The sequence below is a fragment of the Pyrus communis genome, chromosome 4, assembly GCF_963583255.1.
Source record: "Pyrus communis chromosome 4, drPyrComm1.1, whole genome shotgun sequence".
NCBI classification, from domain to species: Eukaryota; Viridiplantae; Streptophyta; class Magnoliopsida; order Rosales; family Rosaceae; genus Pyrus; species Pyrus communis.
Window position 1 is genome coordinate 2,265,435 of NC_084806.1, and position 16,159 is coordinate 2,281,593.

At 37.2% G+C, this 16,159-nt stretch overlaps 2 protein-coding genes across 2 annotated transcripts; one reads left to right on the forward strand and one right to left on the reverse strand.

Annotated features, from left to right (window-relative positions):
* Positions 1–318: 318 nt before the first annotated feature.
* Positions 319–7,482, forward strand: LOC137730830 (glutamine--tRNA ligase-like). The gene is made up of 23 exons (XM_068469814.1): positions 319–993; positions 1,118–1,165; positions 1,418–1,489; positions 1,608–1,707; positions 1,928–2,023; positions 2,556–2,617; positions 2,760–2,861; positions 2,967–3,059; positions 3,220–3,372; positions 3,457–3,512; positions 3,909–3,999; positions 4,078–4,164; positions 4,323–4,520; positions 4,598–4,696; positions 4,909–5,040; positions 5,188–5,324; positions 5,427–5,526; positions 5,604–5,699; positions 6,044–6,144; positions 6,232–6,337; positions 6,443–6,532; positions 6,637–6,766; positions 7,044–7,482. Exons 1-23 carry the CDS (start codon positions 847–849, stop codon positions 7,136–7,138), a joined length of 2,391 nt encoding a protein of 796 aa, XP_068325915.1. The 5' UTR covers positions 319–846; the 3' UTR covers positions 7,139–7,482.
* Positions 7,483–9,227: 1,745 nt separating this feature from the next.
* Positions 9,228–10,752, reverse strand: LOC137731888 (MYB-like transcription factor EOBI). Its single transcript, XM_068471135.1, has 3 exons — positions 10,424–10,752; positions 10,202–10,331; positions 9,228–10,067 (listed from the first exon to the last, which is right to left on the reverse strand). The coding sequence occupies exons 1-3, from the start codon at positions 10,557–10,559 to the stop codon at positions 9,437–9,439; spliced, it is 897 nt and encodes a 298-aa protein (XP_068327236.1). The 5' UTR covers positions 10,560–10,752; the 3' UTR covers positions 9,228–9,436.
* Positions 10,753–16,159: the final 5,407 nt, after the last annotated feature.

Consider the following 16,159-nt stretch of genomic DNA (forward strand, 5'->3'; position numbering starts at 1 on the left):
CATTTCGGTTGTAGAAAACAATTGGGATCTAACTTTTTTTATTACAATTTTCACAACCAAGTTAAATGAATTCACCGTTCTTAGTTTGGTCAATGTGATTTAAGTGGTGGCTGATGGTTTGGCAAAGTTGAGTTTTTCTTTGAACCTGAGTTGTATTATGTTGGATGACCCTCTTTTAATTTTTGGTCTACTTCCAGATGGTATTTCGGGGTTGTTAGGACTCGAGTTGTTTGTGTAAGCCCATTGGCTGATGTCTTTCTTTATTTAGTGGGTCTGCTTGGGCTTTGGGCCCCTTTTAACTAAAAAAAAATAAAATAAAAGAACAATCTCAAAATTAAATCTCCAGAAGAAAAGGAAAAGCAGAACTTCGAGCTGCTTGAAGCTCAAGTTGGACATGGTAAAATCAAGTAATGGCTGATGATATTTTCTAGGAAAAAAACAAAAAGGATGTGCAGATGGACACTTTACCAGAATGAAGGAAAGTAATTATACATATACATCGTTGTGCATGTTCGATTTCCACCAACTTTCCTTCTCTTAACAGCTAATTGTTTAACTCACCGACGCTACCACTCCACTTAATAAATCTGTTTTACTAACGGGTCGGGTTGCTTGAAGCCCAAGTTTATCAGGTGGGTTAAATGGGTTTATGACAATCCAATTCCAAGTAAAGCTTAAGCCCACAGAAACGCGAAAACCACAGGCTCTCCCTGCCAGAGTCCCTCCGCCGCAATCCGATTCCCTCTCCACTGCCTCGTCTGCTTGGCGCCCTCCCCTGACTAAACCCTAGAAAGTCACGCGCAGGCTCGCTCCGTAATCCTTAAAAGCTCCTTTCCCGTTTCAGAGATGCCCGGCAAGGACGAGGGCTGCTCCTCCTCCGAGAAGGAGAAGAACCTCGAGCTCTTCCTGAAGGTCGGATTGGACGAGCGAACGGCCAAAAACACCATCGCCAACAACAAAGTCACCGCCAATCTCACCGCCGTCATTCACGAGGTACTCCCTCGTTGATTTTTCTTCTTTTCATTTTGTGTATCTACCGATTCAATTGCATGCAATATTGCAATTTAGAACCCCGCGGATTTATATTTTGGCTATTTATTTTTTTGAATAATTTCAGGCGGCGGTTGAAGGATGCAGTCGAACAGTTGGTAATCTCCTCTACACGGTCAGTAGTTTAACTTTAAGCCATGTGTTAACATTCTTGATTAAGCTATTAATCCAGTAAATTTTAGTGTCATTTGTAGCCTTGTAGAATTTACTTTAGCTCCGTCTGTCTCGAAACGGGTCATAGTTCCATAAGGGTGCTTTTGGATGACGGACTTTGAAGTTGCATGGAGCTTTGTTTGAATAAATATCAAAAACAGTGAATAAATGTTAATGATTTTATATGCACTTGGTGTTGTATCATCTATGGCAGGTTGCCACGAAGCACCCAGCAAATGCCATTGTGCATCGCCCAAAATTGGCGCAATACATTGTATCGTCAAAGGTTGGTGCCCATACCTTCTTAATGTTTTGATTTTAAAGTACATACTGTTTTATAATTCTTGCAGTTGATTATTGAATTACTTTTTCTTTGAACTCATTACACGGTTTTTATGTTACAGATTAAAACCCCTGCCCAGTTAGAAGCAGCTTTTTCATTTCTTGCAACGACAGGGCCAGAGAATTTTGATATCCATAAATTTGAAGAAGCTTGTGGTGTTGGTAAGATAAATTGGGACGTACATTGAACATGCTTTGAAATTGTTACTTTAATGTTTCTGTCTGGAATTTAACGAAAGTTCTTACTGATTCCATTTATCTGTTCTGCTAGTTGCATTTCACTTAGATTGTCTCAATTTGAATTAATTGTATCATGTTAGTTAATAGTAACCTCTTTTCTTTCTACAATTATAGACATTTAACCTTTGTGTTTGGCAAGCAGGTGTTGAAGTTTCCGAAGAAGAAATAAAACAAACTGTTAATGAGGTTTTTGAGGAGAATAAGACTGCAATTTTGGAGCAGCGGTATAGAACAAATGGTTAGTTTTTTTTTTCCTTCCTCCCAGGCATTTCTAGTTACACACAAGGGAAACAGATGATACACATAGACACATCCAGAATACTGTAGATTGGTTGATTGCTATTATTTCTTCTGGCTCTTTGATGGTTCTTCAAGCCTCATAAGTACTTTTGGTTTTGAGAAATTGGACATGTCGCACACATGTTCTTGCACAATTATCTTTCCTCTTTCAGGGAGAGAGGTAGAGTTACCCAATATGATCCTTTGTACGGTCCTGTGTATGTGAATACAACAAATATTTAGTCAAGGGAGGAGGTTCCTGTGTGATTGTCCTTGTATGCTTGCTTCTCACCCATTAATTTGTTGGGTTGTATCTCTCCTGTCGGATCCTCAGTTGCTCCGAATTGTGTGGTGCCCTCGCAACTGTGTTCTTGTTAAATTTTTACTATAACCCCCAATTCATAATAAAAGTTTTCGTATCTCCTTTTATGTGTTGCATCAGCATGTTGTGTTTGAAACTACCAAACTTCACATTCTGTTGTTTCATCTAGTGGGTGATTTGTTTGCACACGTTAGGAAGAGGCATCCGTGGGCTGATCCAAAAATTGTGAAGGTGATCTTATTTTACTTCGCTTTGTATTTATTGTTAGATTTTTCTTTCTTGGGTTTTTTAATAGAAAAACTGAAAAAGTAAGTGATAGGCAGACATTTTCGTAATAAAATATTTCTGACTGCCATATCTTTTTCTGTGACAGCAATTTATTGATGCAAAATTGCGTGAATTACTTGGTGAAAGGACAGCAGCAGATGATGAGAAGGTTCCAAAAAAGAAGAAAGAGAAGCCTGCTAAAGTAGAGGTTAGTATTTTTCCCATGTTTCTGCATTTTTCCTGAAACCTATTAAGAGGTGACTGATGACCTCTCTACACTGTGAATCCTTCCCCTCCCTTTCCATTTGTGTAGGAAAAAGTTGTTGCTGTTTCTACTCCAGAACAGCCATCTGAAGAAGTTCTTAATCCATACTCGATATTCCCTCAGCCATCGGATAATTATAAGGTATGCACTTCCATTTTTATTTGTTCTTCTTCCCGTAATACAATATACCTCCAACTGTTTGTACAAGGTAATATTTAGAGTCAAGACAAACTACTGAAGAAACAAAATAAGTGTTTTCATGTATGCTCTGACATTTTGTTACCCTGTTGTCATTTTTCAGGTTCATACTTCTGTTTTCTTTAGTGATGGTTCTATTTTGAGATGTTCCAATACAAGGGAATTGCTTGAGAAACACTTAAACAGGACTGGAGGGAAAGTTTTGACCCGCTTTCCTCCTGAACCGAATGGGTATCTACATATAGGTCATGCCAAGGTAAATATATTTGTGTTCTAGGATAGATTCAGTGTTTGCTTTGTCTGTGATTGTTCCTCATAATATATCGTAATTATTGATTAGGCAATGTTTATTGACTTTGGCCTGGCAAAAGAGAGGGATGGAGGCTGCTACCTACGGTGAGTGTCACTCCTTGTCAGCTTTTATAGTACAATTTACTTTTCATTTCCCATTAAGGAGGGAAAAACAAAACAGACATGAAAACATATCATTGATTATTTTGTTATGGTTGGTGATGCCAAAATTTGTTTGATCACATATGATGTACATGTACTTTTTGTATTATTTACTGAAGATAATCTTACCTGAATTTCTTGTTTGCAATATCTGGAACTAAGAGAATGTGTTACAATATTACAATATTTCTGATTTGCCAGGATAACATATTTGAACTACTGTCTGTCGCATAAGTTTATAATCTTCCTTCAAATTTCGTAAATGTTCTTTAACTTGAAAGGGAAAGAACTTTTTATCTGTACTTTTTTAAAATTTGATTCCTACTTTATCACTTTTAGGTTTGACGATACAAACCCTGAAGCTGAAAAGAAAGAATATATTGATCATATACAGGAAATCGTGAAATGGATGGGTTGGGAGCCCTACAAGGTAAAAAAGTTGATTGGGACGTCTTCTTGACAGTGTTTTTCGTCTTTGTGCCAGCTGACACCTGCTGGATTTCTGCAGATTACTTACACCAGTGATTACTTTCAAGATCTGTACGATTTAGCAGTGGAACTCATACGAAGAGGTCACGCTTATGTTGATCATCAGGTTTTGTTCAAACTTAATTGGAAAATTGTTTTGTACACTGGGATAATTTAGTTTTCTACATGCATACAATCCTCTGTGGTAGTGTGGTACTATCAATTGTTGACTTCTGCTTTGTGTTCATGACATTGTTTTTATTTACAAATCAACATTGATTTCAGACAGCGGATGAGATAAAGGAGTACAGGGAGAAAAAGATGAACAGCCCTTGGCGGGACAGGCCAATTGCAGAGTCATTGAAACTTTTTGAGGATATGAGACGAGGCCTAATCGAAGAAGGCAAAGCAACCCTTAGAATGAAGCAAGACATGCAGAGTGATAATTATAACATGTATGACCTTATTGCATATCGTATCAAGGCAAGTGTGAACCTTAAATAATTCTTCTGATTACTCAAGTTTATGGGCATAGTTACATTGTGAATTTCTTATTGCAGTTTACACCCCATCCGCATGCTGGAGACAAGTGGTGTATCTATCCAAGTTATGATTATGCTCACTGCATTGTTGATTCTCTTGAGGATATCACACATTCGGTATGCTTTCTAGCTTTGAGTGATATTCTTTCATAATAATAGTTGTGGCATGATTCATGAATCATGATCATAAAATCATGCCAAGTTTATCATAATTCATAGGCGCATCTCTCTCCCTCCCTCTGTGTTTTCACACTATTATGCAAATGTTGATGGCTGAGTCATCCTGTATTTTTTTATTTGGTTAGTCATCCTGTATTTGAATATGGCAGCTTTGCACACTTGAATTTGAGACTCGCCGTGCTTCGTACTACTGGTTATTAAATGCCCTCGGACTTTATCAGCCATATGTATGGGAATACTCACGACTGAATGTCAGTAACACTGTCATGTCAAAGCGTAAGGTGAGTCAACTACTGAACATACTTTTGTTAAGAGTTATAATGTTCGATAACTACTGAACTTACTTCTGTTAAAGAGTTATAATGTTTGATTTATAATTGTTATGCATGAGGCTTTTCCGCACTTCACAACCACCATTTATGTTCCAGTTAAATCGACTAGTGACACAAAACTGGGTTGATGGTTGGGATGACCCACGTCTTATGACACTGGCTGGTCTACGGCGTAGGGGTGTTACTTCAACAGCAATAAATGCTTTTGTTAGAGGAATTGGAATCACCAGAAGGTATGAATATGTGTGTGTGTGTGTGTATGCTTGCTTTTTGTGCTCTCAGTATATTGTGCTTCTTCATTGTCATTTATGACCTTGTGATTCTTTCTGCGACAGTGATTGTAGTATGATACATTTAAGTCGCCTTGAGTATCACATAAGAGAGGAGCTAAATAAAACAGCTCCTCGCACGATAGCTGTACTACATCCCCTCAAGGTGTGTATCTTACTGCCATTGGTTTTCTGGTGGTATTTTTCTTCCAACTGTGTATGACTCATCATTTTTTATTTAAGGTGGTTATTACAAACCTGGAAGCTGGCACTACAATGGATCTAGAAGCAAGGAAATGGCCTGATGCTCAAGCAGATGATGCATCTGCTTTCTACAAGGTAACCTGATTTTGCTGATTTCTATTATGCATGTGGGGTAATGCTGAGATATGAGATTGTGACTATTTTTCGTGGCTGTTTTAACGTTCATTGCTCTTGAATTCTGTTAGTTTGATGTTATCTGGTTCCACGTGATCAGACAAATAATTATAGTATTAGAGTACTTGTGTATGGATTTTTCATGCGTTGGTAATTTCTGAAATGATGAATTAATTTAATACAAACAGAGAATCACTTTGTTTTGGCTTTTTTGTTAAGAATTCTGCATATTGTTTTTATTAAACGTTGCTCCAAGCTTTAGGTACTTCAATTGTCACTGAATTTTTTAATTTCCTTCACATCAGGTTCCCTTTTCCAATACTGTTTATATTGACCGGTCTGATTTTCGGCTTAAAGATTCAAAGGATTACTTTGGGCTTGCTCCTGGTAAATCTGCCCTACTCAGGTACATACGGATTACATGTTTTCAGTTTCCTTTCCACTTCAGCATATTTGGGGCCCAGGGTTACAATATCTATCTTCATGTTTGCAGATATGCATTCCCTATTAAGTGCACGGATGTCATATTAGCTGATGATAATGAAACTGTTCTTGAGATACAAGCCGAGTATGATCCGACAAAGAAGACAAAGCCAAAGGTTTATGGTTCATCTTTTCGCTTGTGATTGTTATTTGATGCTTGGAAACTATGCTTTGGTGTTTCATAGTCATATTTTTTACTGGTCAATTTGTATATTCCACAGGGGGTGCTTCACTGGGTTTCTGAACCTTCCCCAGGGGTTGATCCGCTCAAGGTGGAAATCAGATTGTTTGACCGACTGTTCCTTTCAGAGGTTGGCCATCATTACTCTCTCTCTCTCTCTCCTCCTTCCTCTCCCTCCCTCTCTCTCCTTCCTTCTCTTTCTCTAAATCTTTTGGAAATTTGTTTGTCTGTCAGAATCCTGCTGAGCTCGAAGACTGGCTTGCTGATTTGAACCCACAATCCAAGGTGGTAATACCCAATGCATATGCTGTGCCCTCACTTGGAAGTGCTGTTGTTGGGGACACATTCCAGTTTGAAAGGCTCGGTATGTTTCCAAGTCTTCTTCTACTTGAAAAAGGTTCTTAAGAATACAAAACCATCTTTATTCCAAAACTAGCATGTCAAAAAAAGGTTACCGTCAACTTCATGTTCATTGATTTCTCCAGGATTGATTTCAAAGCCTTGATTGTTTCCTTGACCATTAATTAAACCAATCTTGTTCTAGTTAATTATGTTTTTGAGGCAAGAAGTATTCTTTTAAGTGTCTTGACAACAGTGTATATTGAAGTTGTCTGAGGAGACACTATCTTTCTGTAATGCAGGATATTTTGTAGTTGACAAGGATTCAACTCCTGAGAAGCTCGTGTTCAATCGTACTGTCACGCTGAGAGATAGCTATCGCAAGGGCGGGAATTAGGTTACACCTTAGCGGGACACGAAACTGAAAATTTCGGAATTCAGTAAGTTGATACGAATTAAAAACTCACTCTCTTCGCTGTACTGAAGTTATGTGCCAGCTAGCTTTTTATATTTGAAACTACCAAATGGACCGAAACCTAGATTAGTGTATGATCCTTCTGTCAAGAAAAAGAAAAATGAGGGAGACCGTATTATGCCTCTGCCTGGTTTTTATGTTTGGTATTAAATTGAACAACTTGTAAGGTTCAATGTATCTTGAAGTAAAGATGATAAGGTAGAGACGAATGATTTTAAATTTGGGGGATTATAAGTCGTTTATAAAATCATTTTGTTGATTTCTTTCTTCGACAAATCTTGAATGTATTGATGGCTCGTTTCCTAATGTGTAATTAGAATGAGTGGAATTAAATTGAAGATTTAGAATATGTGGAATCATAATTAGATTCTCGTTAGAGCTGTTTACTAAAATTTTCCGGAATCAGAATAAGAATAGTATTGAACCATATAAGTTATTTACTAATTCACATGAATCGGAATGAAAACCAATGTGATTGCTAAAGTGTCTCTACTCTAGTAATCTATTTTAGATGCTAATTTCAATTAACTTTGTGAGAAAAACTTAAATTTTTTTATTGTGATGAGAACATAGATGGTACACCACGTGTTTTCATGTAAGTGGTGGGAAATTTTATTTTTAAGTTATTAACTTTTTAACACATATGTGTAACTATTTGTATAATAATACGTGATGTACTACTTTGTGTGCCGATCACACTGAAAAATCTCTCTAATTTTTGAGTTGAATTTCAAAATTTGTCCGTGTCTCGTTAATTTTTAATTCTCCAATATTTGAACAGTGAAGTATTCAGTTATTAGAATACAGTCCTACTTTTGCGTGTCAAATCAGATTCGTTGGATTGCCATGAGAGTCAAATCCGATTCGTTGGATTGCCATGAGAGTCAAATCCGATTCGTTGGATTGGATTACTCCGAAGTGAGAAAGGAGTAATAAAAGAGGTAAAGAAATCATATTGGCCTGCAGTCGCCAGTGTTGACACGAAGAACGAAAATAAAAAGCCAATCGGCTGCCTCCTCAGCTCTTACTGCTGTCCTTTGAAAGATGGATCCAAAGCGTGAGAGTTCAGTCTCTTCACGCTTACTCGTGAAAGCGAAAGACTGATTTGATTGAGATTTTGGACGGATGGTAAAGCGTTGGTATTATTCTGATTTCCCATCATTTTCTAAATTTCTAAGGTTCCAAACCCCAACCCTCACATGAAAACTTAGCTCACCATTTTCCATTTGGCTCTCACACATCTCTCTCTCTCTCTCTCTCTCTGATGCCCCACTTTTTCCATTGATAACCCACCCCAACCCTAGTACTGGGCATCACTTTAATTCATCCACATTTCAAACAAGTTTACAACAAAAAGCACCCACGAATTAGATACTCTCTCAAATTCACATACGCACCATAAATTTATGTAGATCGATATTTTAGTCTAGCAGCTACATCAATCGATACTTTAGTTTAACAACTAGGTTGATTTAGATTCATCGATGATTTAGTCTGACAGCTAGATCGATCAATACCTTAGTATAACAGCTACATCGATCGACACATTATTCTAACATATAGATGTTAGTTAGTTAGTCAGAGTATTATGTATGCTCCATTCTTCGAATATCACAAGCACAGTTGGATTTGTTAAAAAAGAAAAGTATTCTTGTTATAGATATTATATCATTGACCACGTGGTGACATAGAAATCATATGGTTGACCGTTGGAAAAATAAGAACGATGTAAAATCATTAGGGTTTGATATCATTTCATCACCATGTAATCTATTCTATGACGTGGCTTCTAGCTCCTTTCAACAAAATAGCTGCTTCTTCAATTCAACTCTTTTTTTTCCTGGGTAAACTTCTTCATGCTTCGATTCCTTCGAATCAGAACATTTTAGTCATTGACACATTGTCAATTGTCATGTCGGATGACAACGTTTTCCAACTATGAGAACAAGGTCAAATGTACAGAAGTGAATTCGGTCAGTTGGTTAGAGAATACCATTTTCAATGGTCGCTCACCTAAGTTTGAATCTCTCTTTCTTAAAGTCTCAATTAATTTTAAATATAAGTTATATCTCGTCTTGTCAAACAAAAAGAATAAGGTTCAAACAGCATCAAATTACATTACTAGTAGAAAATACAGTTGTGAACAGCCATACATCCCATAACCCCTTAACATCTTCAACTCAGAATAATCCCCTGAAAATCTTCTAACTTTCAAGGTTGTCACGGCCCATCCATGTTCCATAAATTGTCAGTCAGATTGTCCAACATCCAATCATCTCCCCCCATCTGGCAATCAAACAGTGAATTGCCAAGATTGCCCATTGCCGAAACAGGGTCCAGGCTGAGACCCTCCACGTCATAGCTACTGCTGTCCACATAGTGACTGCCATCTGGAGTTAAGCTGTTGTAGCCAAGTCGGTAAGATGCAGGGGGTAAACTCGTGGACGGTTCTGCCATTTGAGGCACATGTGGAATAAAAGAATCCGCCGAAAGGATATTACTTGGGAGGGTGGCAAGATTGGCATTTCCACTAATGTGATAATTGTCCAACATGTTCGTCGCATTGCTAGGTGGAGAGGTTGAGAGTGGCACGGAAGGAGCTGCGTGATTTGGTGACAGACAAGGATACGCGGAGTTCTGAGAAGTGCTCAAGGTTGAAGAGCAAGAAGAAGAAGATTGCTCCATTTTTTGCAGCAGAGTCGGCACCCAGAAACCCCGAACTGCATCGAGAAATTGCTCGCTGTTCGACTCGATGTTCAGTTGGCGCGCCTGTTTTTGCACCCTTGTTCTCCAATAGTTCTTTATCTCGTTGTCTGTTCTTCCCGGCAAATGCTGCGCAATTTTAGACCACCTGAAAACCGTACAAACATGTTATCGGTACATTTTAGACATTACAGACGCGTGACATAAAGAAGGGATATTTGGCATGGAGAATTCCTGACATAACAAACACCAACTTACTAAAGAATTAAGGTTGTGACATACCTGTTACCCCACTTGGCGTGGAGTTCAAGGATCACGAGCTGTTCTTGCGGAGTAAGGTTCCCGCGCTTAATGTCGGGTTTTAAGTAATTTAGCCATCTCAATCTGCAGCTTTTTCCCGTCCTCTTCAATCCTAAAGAAAAACAGAGTTGAATGCTTGAGAACCAATCAATGAAATGGACTCATTGACAAATGGTTGTCATCATGAGGCTAGCTGCTATTTACCTGCAAGTTTTGCTAAAGAATTCCAATGGCCTTCGCCGTGGTTCATGATGTAATGTATAAGCAGATTGTCTTCCTCAAGAGTCCATGGCCCTCTTCTGAACTCATTTTCTTCATTAGGGGTTGTAGGAGCAGCCATAGCTGCTCTCTTGCTTGAGAGAGAGAGAGAGAGAGAGAGAGAGAGTGAGTGAATTGTTTTGTTTTGTTTTGTTTTGAGGAAAGAGAGGGATGAAAGTGAAACAGAAGGAACGCAAATTAAGATTTTATAGAGCAGAACAGAACAAAGTTTCAAATAATTACAAATCTAGAAAAGTAAAACCCTAAAAGGAGAGTGTCCGCATGCATTTTTGGCTTCTAAACTGTCCAAATGGAATCTTATGAGATGAAATTTGGTTGTATAGTCCATGGATTAGCCTTCTGAGGTGTCAAAGCAAAGCTAGAGCTTCTAGCTATATGGGTCACAACAAAATAAACTTTTCTTAGTCATCCTTGGTCAAGTTCAAACCACATAATTATACAACTCGAGTGATATTGTGCGGGATCTGAGTAGCCAGTCGATTAACACAATACAACTGCTCGACCGTCATTCACATCCCGTAATATAAGTCATGCACTAGAGAGTTTATGATAAACTTACGTATGGTTAATACATAATGATTTCATAAATAGTTGGATAGATTCGAATTAGGTCTGAACTAAAGAAAGAGAAGATGGACGAGGTTCTTGAAAGTGAGACGTAGTAGGGTTTCTTTTCTTCAAGGGATAGCTATTTTCGTTTCGTTTCTATTTGTTGTCCATCTGGATTCGATCCCTCCTTATACAAGAAACGTGATGGACTGGACAAAATATATTTTACGCAGATGCATACAAACGTGGAAAATGGCGTATTCTAAGTTGGGCTCCATCGAACCATGTTTCAAAGTATTCAACTTTATAAAGATATTGACGGTGTGTGGTTGGAATATAATGATGCCCCTTCCAAGCACAAAAAATCATTTTGTTCTTTTCAGCGTGGTACTACATGTTTTCTTCCAAAACCAGGTCATTACGTGTATACTCGCTTGATTCGTAATTAGCGTATTTTGATTGTACAAATATTGCAACTGAAATCACTTATTTTTTTCCATTATCGTTTAAAGAGCAATTCTGTAAAAACTCAATTGAATTAGAGATTGTTAAGTAACTCATATGTCTCAAATAAATTACAATTTTGATAAAAATTAACAGTTTCGTGATGAACCAATCACATATTTGATACATATAGATGACTGAATTGAATCATCTCAATTTTGACTATTTTTGCAAAGATGATTTGTAAATAATTAGTGAGAAAATGAATGGCTTTAATTATAACATTTCACAGTGAAAATATGTTCAAGTGTAAGCACAAGTATTGTCCCAATAATAAAAGAATAATACCTGGGTGCACACCATGGTACCTCTCATTGTCTACTTAGTTGCTACAATTTTCATTGTAAACGTGTCATAAACAAAATCATTCAATCTATTATCATAGCCGAAATATTATCCATACAAAAACAACAATAAAATTGAAAGTCGTTTAATCATCATGATAATCTTAATTGTTCTTAAAATCGTTCATTTGTTTCGTACATATTATTGACCTTTTAATAAACAGTTTTGAAAGTAGCTAGATTGTAGGAAAAGTGGTACTAAGGAGAAAGAAAGAAAGTGACATGGCGAGCTCTCGTGGGAGAGGTGGCCAAAGGAGAGGACTCAGGGGAGAGGGGGGACCCCGTTCGGGGCGGGGAGGGGAGGAGGGGGGGGGGTGTTTTGTTTAAAGTTTTGAATAGATTCAAAGGCCAGGTATATATGATGTCATATGTCATAACATGAGAGAATCAATTATTTGAGGATAATATTTTTCCAAATGTAGTCGAAATGATTCTATGATGGGAGGGAGATGCTCTTGTCATCCTACCTGTTTTGGGAACATGAGAAGAAAAAGCTTAGAGTAAAGGACCACTGAACTATTCAGCATCATGTGAGACTTGATATTGATATATATCGAAAATGCACGCGTGCTTTCTTGGTCACCTCTGGTGGTGTGGGGTGGGGGTACCCTAGCCATGAGCTGTGAATCCAGATGATCCATGATTATTGACGTTAAACCGCTTTATTGTTTTAGATAAAAGAGAGATGGATTCCTCAAACTCAAAGCAATCCATCCACAATCAAACAATCTAGCATCCCTGCAGTTTTGTACAAATTTTTTTTAGTGCTACTAGTAGTAACATCACTCATCTTGCGTTGTATTCTATTTCGTTAGTCCTAGGGAATTTGTTCGGTGTCTCGTAGTTGTAATCTTCCTATTAATGATTCTGATAACTTTTACAGGATATGTATTACCTTGGGGTCAGATGAGCTTTTGGGGAGCTACAATAATAACAAGCTTAGCTAGCGCCATACCTGTAGTAGGGGATACCATAGTTACTTGGCTTTGGGGCTGTTTCTTCGTGGACAATGCCACCTTAAATCGTTTTTTAAGTCTTCATTAAGTTTCCGACGTGTGACTATGTATTATTTGATATCTACTCGTTTTGAGATTCCATGAAGAAGTTAGGACGGAGGAGCCTTATAATTGAAAGCACTGAAATTGCACTCGGGATGTGTGGGTTGAGAGTGACAACTGACGCAGAGCACAAATAAAGGTTGCAGATGGGGTGGAGCGTACACCTATGAGTCTATGATTTATTTGTAAAGGCTAAGTTCAATGAAAGGACCCAGAAAATTGGACATATATGTTTGAGAAATGGTAAGAAACTCTCTAAAAAAATGTGATTCTCTATGAACTCTCTGTTACCTTATACTTTTGGCACAATGTGGTTTATAATGTTGGTACGGAAATTAACGTAAACTGCATGGTAGAAGAGAATCCATTAAGAGTTCCGCTTTTGAAAGAGTTCTCTTAGCATTACCTAGCAAAATAAAGAGTGGCAAATTATTGTTTTGACTCGAGGCTCGAGTAGCTTGAAGTGTTATAGTTTACAGGGATGAAGATTTTGATGAGGTGTATGATGCTCATTCTTCTCTGGATGATCATGTAGCTAGCTAGCACTTTTAGAACAAATCCCTCACCTATGCAACTAGAATGGAATATGATCATCAATTCAATTTTACTCTCATCATTTCTTACTTAGGTTAACCCTGCATGGAAATGTGCCCTTCATAACTTCCAAACAACTGTCAAATTGAGGACATGTTTACTTACAAGAAACGAAAAAACGAAGGGATAGGAGAACCTAGCAATAGGAAAAATAAGATTAATTAGCCGCCTTAGCCTCGTAGTTAATATGATGATTTTTCTCATTCTTGATTTATTTTGTAGGTTTCTAATTACAGATTTCAGTGAAAAATTCACTTTGAATTCAATCCCATATTTGTTAATAAAGTAGAAACTCAAGAAATGAAAAGGTGTGGATGGTAGTATTGCCGTGTCGTGTGTGTTGTTGATTTTGTGAATTTCGTGTCGTTAGAATTCCGGAACTTGTTGGCCGGCCTGCCGTTTGGACTGAGTTAACATATGGGCCTGTTGCCATTTCCAACCTTGCAGGGGAATGCGTTGTGCGTCGTTTGAGCCCTTAGAAGGTCCAAGCCCAGTTGGTATTACAGGGGCAAAAACATGTAATTTCAAATGCTAAATGTTTTTATCTGCTTATAAACTACTTCTCACTAATGAATTTGAGCTAGTTTGAATGTGCTTTTAAATTATTTAAAGTGCCTTTAGTAAAAATACTATTAAATCCTGGAAAAACACTTCAAGTCTTCCTGAAAGAAGCACATAATTAGTGCTTCTCGTAGAAAGCACTTATAGTGCTTTTGGAATCTAAAAATATTTTCTCTAAAAGCGTTTTCAATCATTTTAAAAACACATCCAAATGAGTCTTTTATTATAATACAAGCGATTTTAGACAATAAGGAACCGAACAAAAATCCTCAAGTGTAGTGATAAATATTCTAAACCACTTACAAGCATCTTTTTTTTTTTTTTTTTTTTTTCCTTTTTTTAATATGGAAAGGTACTATATACATTAGGATGTCAATAAAATATGTACAAGAGAATTAATAATAAAAGAAGGGAACCCTTGAAAAAAACCTTGCCGAGACTTTCAATTCAGAATCAAGTAAAAAAGAGGCCGCCATTGCAAAATAAAAAATAAAAAAGATGCAATCACTTTAGAACCATCCTCAATCAAGATGTCTGCTGCCATGTCCGATAGTATCTCAAACCAAGCCACTTCAAGTTGTTCTCCAAGTCCTGCTCTTACAAGCCTATGTGCTGCCTGATTTGCTTCTCATCTAGCATGACTAAGTTTGGATTGGGAAAAAGCTTGGAAGGATGAGCGAAAATCATTACCTTGTCGATGCATCCTTCAAATTCTATTTCGCAACTCCTCTACAAACATGACGACCCTTCTTGCAGCAATCAACTCTGCTACTTACAAGTCTCTTAGTCACAACAGTTACAACAAGGTGTCCAGAAATTTTTGTTAGACCATTATGTCATTTTCAGTGAAATAAATTTCATATAACTTTTAATTTATGACTTCTCATTCCGTAATCATGTGACCTTCGCCTATCACTTTCCTCCATGATCATGTAGGAGGACATGGACATTAATTATGAACTTAAAAAAAAAAAAAAAAAAAAAAAAAAAAAAAAAAAATCTCCATTAATTTTGACCAAATGTGAACACCAAACGACTGCCTGCCTAACAATTTGGGTTACGACGCGTTTCTTAAGAGCAAATGTTTTGTTTAGTAATTGCACGAAAAAAGACTAGAAGTTTACGTATATATGCAACATTACTTAATTGGTTCGTTCTTTTCAATAAAATAAAATTCTGACTCACTTGAATTCAGATATAAGAAGACGGATACATCGTTTTGATCAATTGACCTAACCCACATTTGCAACAATACAATAAAATGAGATTTGTATTGGTATGGAAATTCGCCTAAACAAGTTAAGGTCGGTGATAGGCCATTTGTGATGTACCTTCAAACGAGGATGTTGACAGTCTCATTTCATTCTTATATGGTAAAGTTATCATTCAATTTCTAAACCCTAAACCCTCTTCTGTTTCCACCATTAAAGAAATAAAGTTTGGCACAGAATATGTGCATCCGAATTCAAAATCAAAGATTAGCTACAATGCAAAATACAAATTGAATCAAGAATCAAGGGCTTATTAGGTGAAGATTGACTTTTAAATGATACTTAATTGTAGTCTAATTAGTATGCTATTCTAGCTAGGGTTTGTGTGAATTTTGATGAAAAGTTATATATTTGATCTTAAGAAAAAAGATTAGAAGGGATAAGAATATGTAGATCGACAAAAGTAGGAGAGTACAATCAATTACACAACCCTCTCCATACTTTAAGCCATACCTAACAACTACTAGGTAAGGTAGCAGCTACAACCATGCTTAATCTTCCGATAATTTGATATTCAAAACGAGCAAAATGCCAATTAACTTGAGATGCAAGGCATGCATGTATATATGCATGGTATATTATTATAAGTTGGGATTTTGAGGGGGATGGGGGGTTGTCAATGAATCGGTATGGGTTATCAACGTGGATTGGGAATATCGAGTAGAGAAATGAAGTTCTCCAGATTTGGAAAGTTTGGAGTCAACATTTTTATGGACTCTTTAGATTGTGAGCACTCCAATTGAGGCTAGTGTTTATATTTGGTTTTACAACCTTTTATTG

Coding starts and splice junctions, on each gene's coding strand:
- LOC137730830 (XM_068469814.1), top strand. CDS start 847: ATGCCCGGCAAGGACGAGGGCTGCTCCTCCTCCGAGAAGGAGAAGAAC. Junction 1,166..1,417: donor TTGGTAATCTCCTCTACACG/GTCAGTAGTTTA, acceptor CATCTATGGCAG/GTTGCCACGAAGCACCCAGC. Junction 2,862..2,966: donor AGAAGCCTGCTAAAGTAGAG/GTTAGTATTTTT, acceptor CCATTTGTGTAG/GAAAAAGTTGTTGCTGTTTC.
- LOC137731888 (XM_068471135.1), bottom strand. CDS start 10,559: ATGGCTGCTCCTACAACCCCTAATGAAGAAAATGAGTTCAGAAGAGGG. Junction 10,332..10,423: donor TTCTTTAGCAAAACTTGCAG/GTAAATAGCAGC, acceptor GTTTTTCTTTAG/GATTGAAGAGGACGGGAAAA. Junction 10,068..10,201: donor CACGCCAAGTGGGGTAACAG/GTATGTCACAAC, acceptor TACGGTTTTCAG/GTGGTCTAAAATTGCGCAGC.